Source organism: Ambystoma mexicanum, chromosome 14 (genome assembly GCF_040938575.1).
Source record: "Ambystoma mexicanum isolate Mex_15411 chromosome 14, UKY_AmexF1_1, whole genome shotgun sequence".
NCBI classification, from domain to species: domain Eukaryota; kingdom Metazoa; phylum Chordata; class Amphibia; order Caudata; family Ambystomatidae; genus Ambystoma; species Ambystoma mexicanum.
Genome location: NC_090940.1, coordinates 185,763,455 through 185,782,695, shown reverse-complemented (window position 1 = coordinate 185,782,695; position 19,241 = coordinate 185,763,455). Strand labels below are relative to the sequence as shown.

Below are 19,241 nucleotides of genomic sequence, written 5' to 3'. Positions count from 1 at the left end.
AATCAAATTCTGAGTGGATAGAAAGAGGCAGCAGGCAGTCAGAGATAAGCGGCAGCAAACAGGATCAAAATCTGACCTTCCCTCACAAAATAAATTAGTAATAACAGATTTTAAACCATTTGCTAAGGCCTAAACTCGGATTTTGATAAATAATGAATTATATATGTGTTTAAATAAGGATATACATATATTTTATCACAGTATTAGGGATGTTATCTCACTATCAACCGTAAGGGAAGGTATCACAAAAGCATACAGTTCACAAAACAGATTGAAATTGAAAACCCAGTGAAGCCGAATTCACACATGGAAAAGTAGCATTTTTTTCTAGATTACAGTTTTAAATGCCAAAGTTTTTTTCAAAAAACAGGTTAAAAACACGGAATCGGAATGCGGTTTATGGGCAGGGTGATGGATACACTGCACAGGGACAATACAGAAGTGAAAGGAGGGCTATAACTGGCGAATTGAGCGAGATTTGTAAGGTAGAATGAGGTTCATTTTTAGGAAAATATAGAAGTTAAAAGAGAAAATCGGTTTTAGAAATGAAAGGCAAATTATACTTAAACTAAATTATTTAGACTATATTGTTAAAGACAGCCACGGCATGCTCAAAGATTGATTCGTGACGTCAACCTTTTCCTGCCGGGTTCTGATCTATGTGGAAATTCATTTGAATTACTCCAAATATTACTAATGAGTTACAAGATGAGGTGAATGAAAGAATTGCGCTAACTCTAGGAAACAAGAACAGGGTGCAAAGAGAATTAGAACAGTCAGTGATCAAGGTATGGATAGGGTTGTTTAGAGGGTGGAACAAAGACAAAAGTCAAGATGGGGTAGACTATGTGTGGGTGGGGTATACTCACAGTCCGCTCTTAAATTTGGGATTAGGCACAGTCAACTGGGTTCTGGACTCCAGAGCTTGGGTCACCAGGAAGCGGCGGACTCTCCGAGCAGAACAGCTGGGCCTGTCTGGTCACCGGATAATCAGGACAGCTAGATGACAGGGTTACAGCGGGCATGCAGTTAGTGAGCAAAAAGCCAGGCTGGACTCAGGACACTTCCCAAAAGAATACCACAGATTTTCCCTTTGGTTGTTGGGATTTTTTTTCTGGGATTTCTGGATTGAGGCCTTGCTGGGATGGTCAGCAATGCTTTGGCCTTGAAGTGAAATCTGGAATCAGCTATGCTTTGGCTTTGCAATAGGATCTGGAATCTGGCAAGATGAATGTAGAAGATCAGGAATGCAGGAACAGGAAATTCAGGAAAGAGTCTGTCTCTATTGTTCTGTCAGCCACCCTTTTTAAAGAGCATGGTGACAGCATAGAAATATACGGTAGGGCAGGCTTAGCTAAGCATGCCTCCAAACAACTGGATTGGTCAGGGGTGGCAGTTACTGCCTCCTCTCAGCTGGTTGGGTTTCAATGGCATGATGTCAGATTTATGATGTAAGTTTTACAATGTCCAGAACCTCCCACAGTTACCAGTTTTCCATAAATGGCACATTTGTGCAGTTGGGGCCTTTTAACAAATTACATAAGCAGGTTACATATTTTATCAAGAGCATGCCGGTCCAACTCTCCAGTTTGTGAGATATTGTTTTGCCCTTTTAATCATTTTTAGTCATTTTTAGTGTGAAATATTCAGCCTAAAATTCTATAACTTTATACATGTGTATGGATTATCATTAGGCATATCAATATTGATTTTCACATTGGCATCATGTACACTTTCCGTGGAATACCCAATTCTCTGCCATTTCTGTACCCAACGTGGCAGTGAAGGCCACAACATCTTAAAATAAAACCCACAAAATTACATTAAAACTGTCAACTTTTTACATTCCTGCACATTTTTTGCAAAAATAACCTTCTTTAAAAGTTTCTTAATAAAATAATCTTTTGAAACAAATGGGCATCTTTTGTCCTTCACTGGAACCATTTTTTCTCTTCAGCTACCACCAACTGTCAAGTCAGACCAGTTTGGGGAGTGGGACTCCCAGTTTGATTGAATGTTTATGGCCCCCTCCACTTCAGAAGTTGGTGTCTCAGAAGTTCCATCGTCAGAGGCCTGAACCCAGACAAAAGTCTGCCAAGGTAGCAACTATCACTTGTGTGTTCTAGTATCTACTGTGAGGGACGTTCTGTTGCTGGCAACCCCCAAGCAGAAACCTGTTTGGGGCTGATTTCCCCCATGTAGCCAACGCAATTTAATTCCTTATTTTATTTATTTTTGTTATAAATCAGAATAAAGCCTGTTGAATAAGATCTCCTATATATGTTTCATATCACAAAACCCCTTTACATTGCTACATAAGGACAGGACCTTATCCAACATACACTTTTAAACAAGTATTTTTCTTTGTTTGTAAAAGTACATTTAATCCTGTGATGACTGCTGACATTTTCCTTGCAAATTCGTTTTTTCTCTTCCCTCTGAATTCCCACATTGTTTTGTAGCCGTAGTTAGCTTCTTGTATGCAGCAATGGGTTAAAACACAGATGCACTGAAATTGACATATGCCCAGAGAGCCAGGGTCTTTTTGACACATTGATCCTTGACATTTTGTAGCCAAAGAGTAAAGGATTTGTCGTGTTGCTGAAGTAAAGCTTATTTTGATTTCTTCAGATCTGAACAACTGCCTGTCATTCAGGAATACTGCTCTTGCCTGTTGGAGCACAATGTGAATGTGGATAAGCATGGCAAGGTCTCATTAATAAAAGTATAGTGATGAGGAACAGAGCAAGAAGAGCATCAGAGCGACATAATGTTTAAATGTAAATATTTCCCTTTTTCATATGGGAACTTTGGGCTTGCAGCAAAGCAGCGCCGGTTTTTCACTCCCCTTCTTTTGTACATGTAAGAACACACTGGCAGGCTTTCTCATTGTGCACCCTTGTTCCATCATGCCCAATGTGTGCTTGGCAAGATGGTGCAGCCATCTTTTTGTATTTGCCAAATGCAGTTTTTCCGTGAGGTATTGGTGCTCACAGGAGCCAGCGTAGCCATTTTGCTGCTTCTGCTGAAGTGCAGCTTGGTTATGGAAGGGAGTACAGCTGAGTGGGTAAATATATCCCCCCCCTGACTCGCCTGAGATTCCTTGTCAAGGGAGAGTAGGGCAAAGTGGGATTCATCGGTAGGTACTCCACGTTCCTCCCGTTGTCTTTCTCTGTGGTGTCGAGCGACACCCTGGCTTTTCCTTTGTTCTTTCCTTTCCCAGTCCCCGGGGAGTTCCTCCTTGGTGATGAATGGGTGGAACCAGTGCGAATCTATTAAATAAATCAGAACCAGTTACTACATTTTCCCACTGAATGCCCTCCAGGGAGGTGGACAACAGTGGGACACACATACATTTAATATTGCTAGTAGTTATGCATTAAAGGTAATTGATCAGTCCCAAGACACAGATAACTATGGATTTGGCTAGAATTTTGGGGAATCCCTTTCATCCTAACAATGAAGAAACACACTCCCTGTTAAATATTTATACCTCTAAACCTATCTGTACCCTTCTGGTTCTTCTTTGTCTGGTTATTATTCTCCAGATGTCTCCTCTATTTGCTGCAAAGTGAGCCTAGGGTGACAACTTTTTAACTGATTAATATGGACCCATTTATCTTCTGTCAGTTCTCCTTTGGAAATGCGGATTCTGTAGACAACAGGTGAAATTTTATCTACAATTTCAAAAGGTCAGCGCCAGCTGGGGAGAAATTTCCGCTCCTTGGTCTGGGACCTTTGGAAATTGTACAAGTAGACCCTGTCTCCTACTTGGTATGCTTTTCTGGTTGTTTTTAAGTCATATTGAGTCTTCTTCCCCTCTGCAGGGTTGTCCAGGTCCCGCTAGGCCAAAGAATGTTGATGGTGTTAAGCAAAAAAAAGTTGTAAGTTTACATTTATATATTTTTTTCATGTATGTTTCTTGATTTGTAAAAAAAAAAATCCAATGGTCTCCTGAGCATCATTGTATTTCTGTATTTCTTGTAAACATTAGCTTTTTTTGCAATTAGACTGTGATGTTTAGGCCAATTTGGTGGGAGTTGGAGTGGGCCTGTAATGTCACATTCAGTGATTGTGCATTGAAGAATGCTGCAAAGAGGTTTTGCTTCTATGCAAAGTCAAGGTGTGTTTGGTAAGAATAAAACCAAGAAAAAGCATGCTCCACTAGAACACAACAGGCGTATTTGTAAAGCACACATTCACCCCAAGGGGGGGGGGTCTTGACACTCATAACACATGTTTATTGTTATACAACTGAATGGTACTTATCAATTTATTGACCTCGGAAGGATGAAGGGCTGAGTGGACCTGCTGGGATTTGAACCTGTGGCCATGAGGTCAAAGCGGGACCCTCCTGTGGATGCATTAGTTCACTGAGCCACATGCCCATTTCTTATGCAGGCTTATTACAAGACAAGAAATGGAGTGAGCTCAATTCTGTCCGAACTCGTTTATACCACCAGAAGGCTCTTCAAGGCACTTGAAATGAGGTAGAACACAAAGAGTGGGCTTCAAATACTTGGGAAAACACCTGGGCCTGAGGTGCTAGGTTTGGTGGTTGTCCATATGTTCTTCATAAAGATCGTTATATAGAGAACTAGAGAGAAATCCAAAGCTCGAAAGTGCTCGAATACCAAGGCAAGGATGGACAGAATCAAAGAAATTTGAAAAGTGGAGCAAAGGCAGCAAAACATAAGTTTGCTCACGTTTTTATTTACAGTGGAACCAAACATTATGTACCTGAAGACCCTGCCGGATTTGGAGCTTACCCTGCAGATCCCCTTTTCCTTTGTATAAATACAACAAATTATCCACTATGCCTTTGCTCCAATTATGTCTTCATACAGAAATTATCGATATTATTCAATGAAATAAAACATATTCTCTTAGGCTGTATTACTGAAGCAGCACAAATTGTCCAACATGGATTCGTTCATATCTTTGCACCATTGTATTATTTATTTTCTCATTTGGCCAAAGGAAATGTGCGCCCCAATCCACAAAGGTCAAACGAATGTGTGCATCTCGGGTGTGCACATTCAGATGCCATTGCTCGTTCTGTTTGCGCTTTTGTGCAAATAGAACAACGCTTCTGCGCATGTCAATGCATATGTCAAGCTCACCAATGGAATGCACTTTGAAATGCAGCAAAAACCAAAGACATCCCCTACACCTGTTTGGACTAGGCACATGGGCAGACCCAATATAGGAGATGCTCCTTTCTGAACCTTTCATGCATTTTCTTTGAAGTGTTAGAGCAGCGGTCTGAACTGCTATTCTTTCACCTGCGTTTTCATCTTTTGAAACGGAATGCATCTGCCTCAAGGCCAGCAAAACAGAGATTCTCCCTATTGTGTCCCCTGCACCATACTTCTTCCATGGCATTCCTCCATGCAGACCCCTCCCCCCAAATCCCCTCCACTGTAGGCCAGGAATCTCAGAGTCATCTTCAACTCCTCCCTTTCCTTCATCCCTCATATTTAGGACATTGTCAAGAAGTCCTACTTTCAACTCTTCTTTCTCAAAGGGACTCTACCCTTCCTCACCTTCCCTCAGAGACTCAATGTCACCCATGCTCTGGTTCTCTCCAGGCTAGACTACTGCAATAGCCCCCTCCTTAATATTCCTTCCTCCACGCTACAACCCCTCCAGCTAACGGAGAATAGGGCAGTGAGACCTATCCGTGGACTGAAGCCCAGGGACTGCATCTCTCCTGCCCTACAAAGCCTTCACTGGCTCCCAGTCAAATCCCTCTGCATCATACACACGGCTATCTCGGGCTGTGGACCACTCTATCTTCAATGCATCCTGACCAAATAATCTCCTTCTAGACTCCTCCGTTCCTCCGGCACCAACTCCCTGCGTGTTAAGCGCTTTGCTAAACAGAGAGCTGGTGGGAGATCACTTTCCTCGACTGGCTCCCTCCTGTGGAACAGCCTCCCTCTCCCTCTGCATCTTGAGCAAAACCTCCTTAAGTTCTGAAAAAGCCTGAAGACCTTTTTCTTTACCTCCTGCTTCTCTGCTAATCTTACAGTTGTGTGACTGATGTGCAGGGCCCTTATGTGTCCTCAGGGCCTTGACCCCCCCACATCTCTTATCCCAGCCACTGTCTTTCTACTGCACTTACTTGGCTCACACACGAATTAGTGGTTGCACTTACTTTCTCCTCCTCTTAGCACTTACCCTGAGCACTTATCCATGAGCTTCAAAGCACCTTATCCCTTTCCCCTTCCCACTTTGAACACTTACAAGCATAGTAGGTTTGTCTCCCCTTCCCTTATTCTCATTATTTTGTACTACATTGTCTTACCCTGTCCCCATCCTGTCTGCCCTGTGGGCGCTTTGAAACAGTTTTGCTAACTGTATAAGCGCCTAATAAGTGACCTGTTTGGACTAGGCACATGGGCAGACCCAATATAGGAGATGCTCCTTTCTGAACCTTTCATGCATTTTCTTCGAAGTGTGAGAGCAGTGGTCTGAGCTGCTCCTCTTTCACCTGCATTTCCATCCTTTGAAACGGAAAGACATGCACTTCTCTTTCTTACCGCCTTTGACAGTGAGAGGAAAGGCCCCCAACACTAACGCATGCAAGGTGGCTGGCCAGAACATCTTTGTGCTACTGTTCAGCCCGCCCAAACCCCTGTGGAAATGTGCAGGTCATCTTTGAGAATTTCATCAATGGACCCAAATGAAAAAAGAAAATCCTCTGCACTTCTTACATTCGCCCCTATTTAGTTCTCAGAAGTGCATCTCAGAGACATCCCCACAGGGTATTCCACATTTTGTTTGACTATCAAGATGGTCGAATTACATTTTGCTGCATTATTTACCTTTTTTTTTTACTGTATTTTAAAATATAGATGATTGGTTGGGATTTGGTATACAGAAATGAGTGTGAGACGGTAATTGGGGGAGGTGTGGCGGACTCCCCCACCATTCTTCAGTAAAAAACCTATCAGTAGAAATGTATGTGAATTGACTAGTTAGAAGCTTCAAAGATCCCTCCACAGTGGTGAACATCTAAAAAACACATTCTGCCTCTGCCCCCACCGACCCCCAACAGAAATGGGCAAAAATCACAGGGGTGAGTGCTACCAGTCGAATGATGGGCAAGCATTCTCTGGAACACCTTCTTGAGATAAACACAAAGCTGGCCTTGTGCTCAAAATGTTCAGGTGATTTCAAAATCTAACTTGTTCATCTGAACATTTAAAAAACTTTTGATATAGAATGTTGGTAGTAATCTTCCTGAAAACAAATGGGCGACCTGCTTCCTCCTACTCATGCATCATTACAGGGCATATGCCAGGAATAGGGCTTCTGCAGAGGAGAACACACATTCTAGACTCCTCAATGGATTACATATATTTGGCACTGCCCAAGAGAGGACTATGTGAAGCGTTCAATGTCTCCACCAAAGGCAGGTTGGCAGGAACTTGGGGCAGGGTGCTTTTGTGCATGTAAACAGCTGTGGCCTGGACCTTGATATATGCACATGTGTATGTTTCAGCTTATCCTGAGTAGGGGCTGGAGGTTTGGACGAAGTTGTAGAAGTGAATGTCATGCAATGATAGTAGGGGAGGGATCAGGTGTGTACAGGAAATGGCAACGAAACTCAGTCCAATCGAGAAGCTTGCAGACACTTTATAGGTACTTATTCTAGCTTATTTTTGCAGCTGCAAAAAATGTAGAAATAGCAGCTGCCACAAACTGTGCTTGATTCACAAACATTGAATGAGGGCATTTGCTGTCTGGTGCATAGAACTACATGCGTGCCTTTTGTGATCAGTGCATGGAATTTGTGCACACAAAGATATGACTTAATTGGCTGGAGGGCAGTGTACTTCAATGAACACAAGCTTTGCGTATGCAAAACGGGTGCCTCCAGGGAAGGACAATGACGATCAAAGAAATCAGGGACACACCTACAAACAAACATGGGGCCTTGCAATTCATGAAAAAATAGCCAGGCACTTGTTCCTGCATCAATTTAGCCATTTTTCAAGCTGGAATTCAATTTTGGCCAATGGGAAAATATGCACAAACACATTTCCCTTTTTGAATACCTCTCCCCGTAAGCAGATAGTTTTCTATACAATAGTCAGGAATTACTTTTTTGAACTTCCAGGGACTTGCTAGGGACTGGAGTGTGGGGAACTCACAGTAGTTGTTCTGGTAAATAGCTGAGACACTTGGGCACATTAAAGACTCCCCACCACAAGAACAGAAGACTCAGCCATGTGGCAAAATCTACTGTCTTTATTATCCAAGAACAGACAGGGATTACACAGGAAAATCAATTCTCCAGCAATCTCAGTTTCTGAGCATGTGTCACACGGTTTTGTACAGGTGTGACGACAAAGAATCAGTTCCCCTCCTAAAACCTAAGAGATACTGCTATTGGTCCTTTTGGCCTACATATATATGTAATCTATAAGGGTAAGTACACTTATTAGCAAGCTATGTCACGTGACTCCACCTAGGTCCACCCATAAAATTTTGCGAACTACACTGTTGCAGGGTTGCACAAAGATCATTGGCCTGTGCAACTTTTTATACCATCTCATGAAGGGAGCCTCTGGATTGGCTAATGCAGGTCTTCCAAGGCCTGGGACCCTTTCTGATCACAAACACAGTGTACCTTTGCAAGGTCATGGGAAGGAACATGGAGGACTGTGTGTTCTTTGCCACTTCTCTGATCACATAGCCTGAGAGAGTGCCTGCAGATTGCAGTTAATGTGAGCAACACTTGTTTCATTGCACTCCCTGTCGTGCTGGGAACAACAACATTCCCACCACAAGTGCACAAGCATTCTCCTGCTCTGCTGGGTCACGTGTGAGAGGACCGCAAAACTAAGCCTTTCTGTCTGTAATTATAAGGATTTTTAGTCTGAATTCTTGCACGTGGCTTGTTGCTTCAGGAAACAGGAACCCGCCCTTGTTCTTGGCTGTGAACACCAGCTCTGCGCCTCGCGCTGCCGGGACCATGTCTCCCCTTCCATGTATCTGAGGCCTGTATTTCCTTCCTGATTCACTTCAGCCATCCTATATTCTCCCTATGTGTCTCTATGTCCTCTTATGGTAAGTTGCAATAAAGCATGTTCAAGATTGGTCCACGTGTATTCAGCATCTGCATGTTTCCACTCTGGAGAAGAAATAATAGGTTCTCAGCATTATGTAAAGGTATCCGTCCTCTACCTACAGGAGTCATAAGCATGTTTTTCATGTCTATAAGAAACTAACTAATGCTTGGGTGTGTAACTTCATGCATGGTTGCATATTTGCTTCATGACTAACGTGGCTATGCCATGATGTAACTAATGATGTCATGGATACCTGGGCTTATTGTCAGTCGACCTGGTCTATTGATGAGACCTCCGTCTCCTCGAAACCATCAACTGGATATGGTTTAAATGGTTGGCTGAGTGAGTAGCGCATCTTATATCTGTATGGTCGTGGGGTAGTCAGTGACAGACCAAAGAGTGAGTTACACCTTTCATTCATCATCCTTTGAGCTGACATTTGCATAGGGGTCATAAGGGCCATTTGTGGGACCCTCTCTTCCGTCCCCCCTCTCACCCACAACTCCAGCCTTATTCACCTTCAGATTTGGGAGCCAGCTCTTGGTTACCCCTCCTAGGTGTCCATAGAATCTTGCATGATCATCCAAACTGCATATCACATAACAGCAATCTCCCCCAGGACTCCCTGTTAAGGATTCCAATTGGGCGTCAAACACTGTACCAGGACACTTGGTCTTAGCCTGGGATGTGGTGCTCAATAGGAATGCTTTTTCTTTAATTTCAATTAATTCAAATTGAGCCGGACCCGAGCTGTCTCACACGCCCTCAAATACCCCGGGTCACAATGGACCATGAACCAGGCCGGTTGGTGAAAATACAATTTTTATTTATTTTTAAAATTCACAAAAATCACACACATTTTATTGGGCAGCAATCACCAATGGGGTGATAATGACAATGGAAATGGAGGTAATGCACTTAGTTAACATTCTAGTATAACATATCCAAAGCGCAAATTAATAGGAGCACTTTTTGCTTTTTTTCTAGTTTACATTTTAAAATGCCAAACATTTATTTTTTAAACGGGTGAACACCACTGAATCGGAATGCGGTTTATGGGCAGGGTGATAGATGCACTGCACAGGGACAATACAAAAGTAAAAGGAGGGCTGTAGCTGGTGAATTGAGAGAGATTTGGAAGGTAGAATGAGGTTCATTTTTAGGAAAATAGAGCAGTTAAAAGAGAAAATCGGTTTTAAAAATGAAAGGCAAATTATACTTAAACTAAATTATTTATATTATACTGTTAAAGAAAGCCATGGTACATTAAAAGATTGATTCGCGACGTCAACCTTTTCCTGCCGGGTACTGATCTATGTGGTCATTCATTTGAATTACTGCAAATATTACTAATGAGTTACAAGATGAGGTGAATGAAAGAATTGTGCTAACGCTATGAAAAAGAACAGGCTACACAGAGAATTAGAACAGTCTATACAAGTTATGAAGGTATGGACAGGGTTGCTTAGAGAGTGGAACAAAGACACAAGTCAAGATGGGGTAGACTATGTGTTATGGGGTGAGGGATACTCACAGTCCGCTCTTAAATTTGGTATTAGGCACAGTCAACTGGTTTCTAGACTCCAGGGCTCGGGTCACCAGGTAGCAGCGGACTCCCCTAGCAGAACAACAGCTGGGCCTGTCTGGTCACCGGATAAACAGGACAGCTGGATGGCAGGGTTCCAGCGAGCATGCAGATAGTGGGCAAAAAGCCAGGCTGGTCTCAGGATGCTTCCCAAAAGAATACCACAGCTTTTCCCTTTTATTGGGATTTTTTTAGTGGGATCTCTGGATTGAGGCCTTGTGTCATGAAAGGAGGTTCATGGAAGATGTGGTCCCGGTGGAAACTCCGCTAGTCCTGTTTCTATCTCTCTGCAACTATGTATCTCTTCCCCTTTAAATGCAGGGAAACCACGCCCCCTCAGTGCGTTGCAACTGTGTTGCGGTTTCCTCGCTCTCTGGTTCTCTCATAGTTCCAGCCTTCCTTCGTTTCTTCCTGAAAGCCCTCCGTAGCGTTCCTTCCAGAGCTCATTTCTTCCTGCCTATCTGTCTACTGTTATTACCTTTATCTGCATGCAGTAATCCGAGGGTTTCTGACATTGTTTACTTTCGCTTTCAGTCGCGGCGCTCGCCGCTTTTCTTACTCCGCCTCTTTCAGTCCCTTTGATTACCTTACCTTCCTTACAGGAGTTCCCAGGTATCCTGACCACTTTGCTCCCGTTTCGGTGCCTTCATTCTGGGGGTAATAAGTTTCCCACTTGTAGGGGCTTCTTTTTTACACGTTAGTACGGTGACCTTATGCGCTTGTACCATTCTCTCTTTCTTAAACCAACTTAACCTCCTTCTATCTTTTCCCCCCTGATATTTTCCTTGGTTTCCTTTCTCCTTCTATTTTTCCACCGAAGTTTCATCTTCCTGTTTCTGGTACTCTTCCGCCTTCCATTTTTTCTTCAGAACCACAATTCCCAGTTTGCATCTTGCCTTCTTCGTCCGCTGGACCTCCATCACATCAGCCTTCAGGATCAGAATTGCAGAAAGAAAAGTTACTTTTCAACTTACCTGATTTATTCAAGTCATTCTACTGGATCGGACAAGCCATCACCTCCACACCTTCTTGCCATTCCATCTATAGGGGTTTTTTGTGCCACAGGCTTTTTCCCCTCTGTGGTCTGCACAGGGGGATTGTCATTTCTGTCTGTGACTGTTACTCAGCACGACAATTGTGGCGAGCTCCCGGAACAGACCTTATCTCTTCACAAAAAAAGGAACGCCTGATCTCTCGGCAACGACTCTTTCCGGATCCGACCTCTCCTCCGGCGAATCGGATCTCGAAGCACAGGTGAGCCCCACTTTTGATGACAGTTTGCAACGCCCAAAGATGGCTACGGCAGAACAGGTCCAGGAGTTGCTGAACCTAGTTCAGACCCTGTCTATGGAAGTACAGGGGGTTAAGGCTGAGAATGCAACTCTTCGCCAGATAGTCGCTGCCAGAGACGCCCACCATACTGATCTTCCACCCTTGTCTTTAGCAGTTGGGAAGTTTGATGGAGCACCCAAAAGAGTCAAGGAGTTCCTGGATGCCTGTATGGTATATTTCACATTTAGACCGGCTACCTACGCTTCGGATCGCATCAGAGTGGGGTTTCTCGTCTCTAACATGACTGGAAATGCCCTGGCCTGGGCCACCCCATTGGTTACATCCAATAATCCGATTCTACAAGACTACAACGCCTTCACTACGCTTTTTCGACAGACTTTTGAGAGACAAGAGATCGGAATCACAGCCAGCGAAGCCTTGTTTGATATTAAACAGGGTACAATGGATCTTTTGTCATATATTTCGAGTTTCAAACGACTGGCTGCAGAAGTAGATTGGCCTGAACCAGTCCAATATACAGCCTTCAGAAGGGGCTTGCATGAGGATCTGAAAGACGAGTTGGCGCGAGTACCCAGACCTGCTACTTTGGCTGATCTTTTTACGCTGGTACTCCAAATCGAATACAGGATATCGGAGCGTAGATCTGAGAAAAAGAGGAGTCGAAACCCAATGTTACCTGTATCCGGATCTCCTTCATCCCTACCACTATCTTCACACCGTACTGGTGACGGACCGATGCAAATCGGCATGGCCAGGGGACCTTTGTCATCTACAGAACGAAGCCGACGCCGGGACCAGGGTTTATGTCTTTACTGCGCCTCTGATTCTCACCTGTTGAGGGATTGTCCTGAGGTTCCTCCACGACGTCGGGGAAACGACTGACCCCGGTCTTAGAAGGAGCCGCTTACAGGGTTTCAGTCAAAGGCTCACCTTGTGCACAAACATCAGGAGAGGACTCTCGCCTCATGGTTCTTCAAGCAACCATATCCAAGAAGAACCGACAAAAAAAAGATGTCTTGGCCCTTATTGACAGTGGAGCTGCAGGAAACTTCATTGATATTCATTGGGCCAAACAAGAAGGCATCCATCTAGTAGATAAACCGGAAGAACAGAAGGTAGAAGGTGTGGATGGCCGTCCGTTAAGTTCTGGACCCATTGTTCAGGCTACAGTGGACCTTCGGCTTTGTATCTCCCATCATCATGAAACCCTCACTTTTGATGTTATAAGAGCAGCTCACTTCCCAATCATTCTGGGAATTCCGTGGCTTCGCAGACACAACCCGACGATCAACTGGTCTCTTAACACCCTGAAATTTGAATCCGAGTACTGTGATCAACGATGCAGAGTTTTCCGAAGCGAGGTTTCGAACAAGATGAAAGAAGCTGTGGTGACTTTTCCGTCCTTCTCATCAGATTCACTTTCAGTCCATAATATCCATTCTATCTTCCAAGAGTTTGTCGACGTATTCGAAGACAAGTTACCTAAAACTTTGCCTCCACACAGACCCGAGGACTGTGCAATTGATATTCTGCCTGGCTCTTAGGTCCCATTTGGACGCATGTTTTCTTTAACCATTCCTGAAAAACAAGCACTAAGAGAGTATTTGGACCAAAACCTTCAAAACGGTCTCATCCGACCATCTAAGTCTCCAGCTGGGGCGTCTCTATTTTTCATTTCCAAGAAAGATTCGAAAGAATTACGTCCTTGTATTGACTATAGGGGCCTGAATAAGATCACAGTGAAGGATCGCTACCCAATGCCTCTAATAAGGGATATATTGGAAGCCGTAGAAGGATCACGCTTGTTCAGCAAACTTGACCTCAGAGGTGCCTATCACCTTCTCAGGATTAAAGAAGGGGACGAATGGAAGACAGCGTTCCGTACTCCCTTTGGACTGTACGAATACCGGGTGATGCCCTTCGGCCTAGTCAACGCCCCGGCAGCCTTTCAGAGGTTTATGGACCACCTTTTTGCTGACCTTCTATTTGTCTCAGTTATTATATACTTAGATGACATCCTGGTTTTTTCGCGAAACCCTCACCAACATCAGGCTCATCTCACGGAGGTCATGCAGCGATTAAGACGTCATCAGCTGTTTGCAAAACCGGAGAAATGTCTCATTGCAGTATCTTCAGTACCTTATCTAGGTTTTATACTATCCAAACATGGAGTTGAGATGGATCCCAAGAAGGTTTCCGCAATTCTTGCCTGGCCCTCTCCTTGCAATGTGAAAGAGGTACAAGCCTTTTTAGGTCTTTCCAATTTTTACAGGAGATTTATCGCCAACTTCTCGGAGCAGGTACTACCTATTACAGCCTTATTAAAGAAAGATGTTCGGTTCGAATGGAATTCTTTAGCTGAACAGGCATTCTGCGGGCTTAAGCAAGCCTTTTGTTCTGCACCCATCCTGAAACAACCCGATCAGAGTCGACCTTTTATTGTTGAGACTGATGCCTCTGCTGGAGCCCTAGGAGCCGTGATTAAGCAAGAACATAATGGAGTGGAACATCCGATCGCATATCTCTCTCGCACTCTATGTCCCAGCGAGATCAATTACTCCGTAATTGAAAAGGAATTGTTGGCCATTAAACAAGCCTGCTCTGAATGGAGACATCTCCTCCAAGGATCAAGACATCAGTTTGAGATACGCACCGATCACAGTAATCTCAAGGTGCTTCAAAACATGGAGTGCAGGAATCCCCGCCAAGCCCGATGGGCATACTTCTTTGCTCAATATGATTTTTACATAACATACCTTCCAGGAAGCAAGAATATCCTAGCCGACAGTTTATCTCGCAGTCCCAACACCTTCAATAATCCACCTTTTGAAGGCGAGGTATTGTTTCCCAGAGTCCGTTTTATACAGGTCATTTCAAAATTTTTGACAGTTGTCAAGAAGGCCTCTCCAGAAGCCCTACTTCCGTTTCCCAGAAGCCTATCAAGCCGATTAACTACCAAAGAAGATCTATGGTTTTACCAGGGGAGACTTTTCATTCCAGATGCTAGGTTACGAGCACGAATCCTGTATTGGGGTCACGATTCTAAGATAGCGGGACACAGGGGTGTCACCGCCACATCCGAACTCATAAGTTGGATGCTCTGGTGGCCGAAAATGCTTACTGACATCAAACTTTATGTACATTCCTGCCCTATCTGTGCCAGAAGTAAGGGATCCACATCTAAACCGGCGGGTTTGTTACATAAACCAAGACTACCTTTGACTCCATGGTCTCATGTCTCTACTGATTTTGTGGTGGATCTTCCCAGGTCAAAGGGATTCACAGCGATCATGGTCACAATCGACAGTTTCAGCAAGATGTGCCATTTTTCTCCCTTAAAGGGGATTCCCTCTGCTCCCGAGATGGCACAAGTGTTTTTGAGAGATGTGGTACGTCTCCATGGTCTACCAGAAACAATCCTGTCAGACAGAGGTTCACAATTTACCTCAGCATTTTGGAAGACTTTATGTGCTCTTTTAGGAGTAGAACAAGCTCTTACTTCCGGATACCATCCTCAGTCCAATGGCCAAACGGAGCGACCCAACGCAACCATGGAACAATATCTGCGTTGCTTCGCCAATGAACAACAGGACAATTGGGCATCTCTCCTCCCCATGGCAGAATTTTCGTATAATAACACTGTTCATTCTGCTATCAAGATGTCGCCGTTTTTCTGTGTTTTTGGTCGTCATCCTCGTTCTTTCCCTTTGAGTAACATCCCCAGTTCTTCTATACCTTCGGTGGACTCTCTTCTGGATGATATTGCTAGGATACAAAAGAATTCCATCACTAATTTACAGGAAAGTCGTCTCCGATATAAGCTCCAAGCTGATGCTCACCGCACTCAGACTCCAGGATGGCAAGTGGGAGATAAGGTATGGCTATCAACAAGATACTTACCTAGATGGACTCATCCCTCCAAGTTGAGCCCCAAATTTTTGGGTCCCTTCCCCATCACGGCCCGCATCAATCCGGTGGCTTTTCGACTGAGACTGCCTTCTCAGCTAGGCAGAGTTCACCCAGTCTTTCATTCCTCCTTGTTAAAGACCTATCTCCCGGATCCCCACCATCGGAAGGTCTTACAGTTGCAAAATAAGAAACCGGAGCCAGAAGTCTATGAGGTGGAACGTATTCTGGACTCTCGTTACCATAGAGGTAGACTACAGTACTTGGTTCATTGGAAAGGATACTCTCACGCGGAAGACTCTTGGGAACCCGTAACCAACATCTCCGCCCCCAGATGTCTACGACAGTTCCATGCCCTTCACCCAGGCAAACCCGGGCCCGTCGCCCCAAGAAGGGGACATACTGTCATGAAAGGAGGTTCATGGAAGATGTGGTCCCGGTGGAAACTCTGCTAGTCCTGTTTCTATCTCTCTGCAACTATGTATCTCTTCCCCTTTAAATGCAGGGAAACCACGCCCCCTCAGTGCGTTGCAACTGTGTTGCGGTTTCCTCGCTCTCTGGTTCTCTCATAGTTCCAGCCTTCCTTCGTTTCTTCCTGAAAGCCCTCCGTAGCGTTCTTTCCAGAGCTCATTTCTTCCTGCCTATCTGTCTACTGTTATTACCTTTATCTGCATGCAGTAATCCGAGGGTTTCTGACATTGTTTACTTTCGCTTTCAGTCGCGGCGCTCGCCGCTTTTCTTACTCCGCCTCTTTCAGTCCCTTTGATTACCTTACCTTCCTTACAGGAGTTCCCAGGTATCCTGACCACTTTGCTCCCGTTTCGGTGCCTTCATTCTGGGGGTAATAAGTTTCCCACTTGTAGGGGCTTCTTTTTTACACGTTAGTACGGTGACCTTATGCGCTTGTACCATTCTCTCTTTCTTAAACCAACTTAACCTCCTTCTATCTTTTCCCCCCTGATATTTTCCTTGGTTTCCTTTCTCCTTCTATTTTTCCACCGAAGTTTCATCTTCCTGTTTCTGGTACTCTTCCGCCTTCCATTTTTTCTTCAGAACCACAATTCCCAGTTTGCATCTTGCCTTCTTCGTCCGCTGGACCTCCATCACATCAGCCTTCAGGATCAGAATTGCAGAAAGAAAAGTTACTTTTCAACTAACTTGATTTATTCAAGTCATTCTACTGGATCGGACAAGCCATCACCTCCACACCTTCTTGCCATTCCATCTATAGGGGTTTTTTGTGCCACAGGCTTTTTCCCCTCTGTGGTCTGCACAGGGGGATTGTCATTTCTGTCTGTGACTGTTACTCAGCACGACAATTGTGGCGAGCTCCCGGAACAGACCTTATCTCTTCACAAAAAAAGGAACGCCTGATCTCTCGGCAACGACTCTTTCCGGATCCGACCTCTCCTCCGGCGAATCGGATCTCGAAGCACAGGTGAGCCCCACTTTTGATGACACCTTGCTTGGATGGTCAGCAATGCTTTGGCCTTGCAGTGGAATCTGGAATCTGCTATGCTTTGGCTTTGCAGTGGGATCTGGCAAGATGAATGTAGAAGATCAGGAATGCAGGCGCAGGAAATTCAGGAAAGCGTCTGTCTCTAGAGTTCTGTCAGCCACCCTTTTTATAGAGAATGGTGACATCATAGAATTATACGGTAGTGCAGGCTTAGCTAAGCACACCTCTAAACAACTGGATTGGTCAGGGGTGATAGTTACCGCCTTCCAGTCAGCTGGTTGGGTTTCAAGGGCATGATGTCAGATTTATGATGTGAGTTTTACAATGTCCAGAACCTCCCACAGTTACTTTAACTAAGATCCAGTTTTGCCATAAATGGCACATTTGTACAGTGGAGGCCTTTTACCAAATTACATAAGCGGGTTACATATTTTATGCAGAGCATGCCAGTTCAACTCTCCAGTTTGTGAGACATTGTTTCACCCTTCTAATAATTTTTAGTCATTTTTAGTGTGAAATATTCGGCCTAAAATTCTATAACTTTATACATGTGTATGGATTATCATCAGGCATATCAGAATTGATTTTCACATTGGCATTAGGTACACTTTCCATGGAATACCCAATTTTCTGCCATTTCTGTTGCCAAGGTGGCAGTGAAGGCTACAACCTCTTAAATTAAAACCCACAAAATTACATTTAAACAGTCAACTTTTTACATTTCTGCAAATTTCTGTTGCAAAACTGTCTTTAAAAGTTTCTTAACAAAATAGTGTTTTGGAACAAATGGGAATCCTTTGTCCTTCACTAGAAACATTTTTCCTCTTCAGCTATCACCAACAGTCAATTCAGCCCAGTGTGGGGAGGGGGTTTCCCAGTTTGATTGAATGTTTATGGCCCCCTCCACTTCACAGGTTGGTGTCCCAGAATTTCCTTTGGCAGAGGCCTTAGCCCAGATAAAATTCTGCCAAAGGTAGCAATTATCACTTGTGTGTTCTAGTATCTACTGTGAGGGGCCTTCTGTTGCTGGCAACCCCCAAGCAGAAACATGTTTGGGGCTGATTTCCCCCATGTAGCAAATGCAATTTAATTCCTTATATTATTTATTTTTGTTATAAATCAGAATAAAGCCGGTTGAATAAGATCTCCCATATATGTTTCACAGAACAAAACCCCTTCACATTGCTAGATAAGGGCAGGGCCTTATCCAACTTACACTTTTAAACAAGTATTTTTCTTTGTTTGGAAAAGTACATTTAATCCTGTGATGACTGCTGACATTTTCCTTGCAAATTCGTTTTTTCTCTTTCCTCTGAATTCCCACATTGTTTTGTAGCCATAGTTAGCTTCTTGTATGCAGCAATGGGTTAAAACACAGATGCACTGAAATTGACATAGGCCCAGCGAGCCAGGGACTTTTTTACGCATTGATCCTTGACATTTTGCAGCTAAAAAGTAAAGTGTTTCCTGTGTAGCTGATGTAAAGGTTCTTTTGATTTCTTCAGATCTGAACGACAGCCTGTCATTCACGAATACTGCTCTTGCCTGTTGGAACAGAATTTGAATGTGGATAAGCATGGCAAGGTCTCATTAATAAAAGTATTGTGAGGAGGAACAGAGGAAAAAGTGCATCAGAGCGGCATCATTTTAAAATGTAAATATTTCCCTTTTTCATATGGGAACTTTGGGCTTGCAGCAGCAAAGCAGCACTGCTTTTTCACTCCCCTTCTTTTGTACATGTAAGAATATACTGGCAAGCTTTCTCAGTGTTCCCCCTTATTCCCTCATGCCCAATATATGCTTGGCAAGATGGTGCAGCCATCTTTTTGTAGTTGCCAAACGCAGTTTTGCCGTGAGTCAGTGGTGCTCACAGGAGCCAGCACAGCCATTTTGCTGCTTCTGCTGAAGTGCAGCT

The 19,241-nt window shown here is 44.0% G+C and overlaps 1 protein-coding gene across 1 annotated transcript in view; it reads left to right on the top strand.

The window, feature by feature from the left end:
- LOC138527594 (16 kDa beta-galactoside-binding lectin-like) overlaps positions 1 to 19,241 on the top strand; it is a 156,171-nt gene that overhangs the window by 40,256 nt on the left and 96,674 nt on the right. Inside the window, exon 5 of the mRNA XM_069638887.1 lies at positions 3,828 to 3,884. Within this exon, the coding sequence (XP_069494988.1) occupies positions 3,828 to 3,884 (57 nt within the window). The remainder of the gene's footprint in view (positions 1 to 3,827; positions 3,885 to 19,241) is intronic.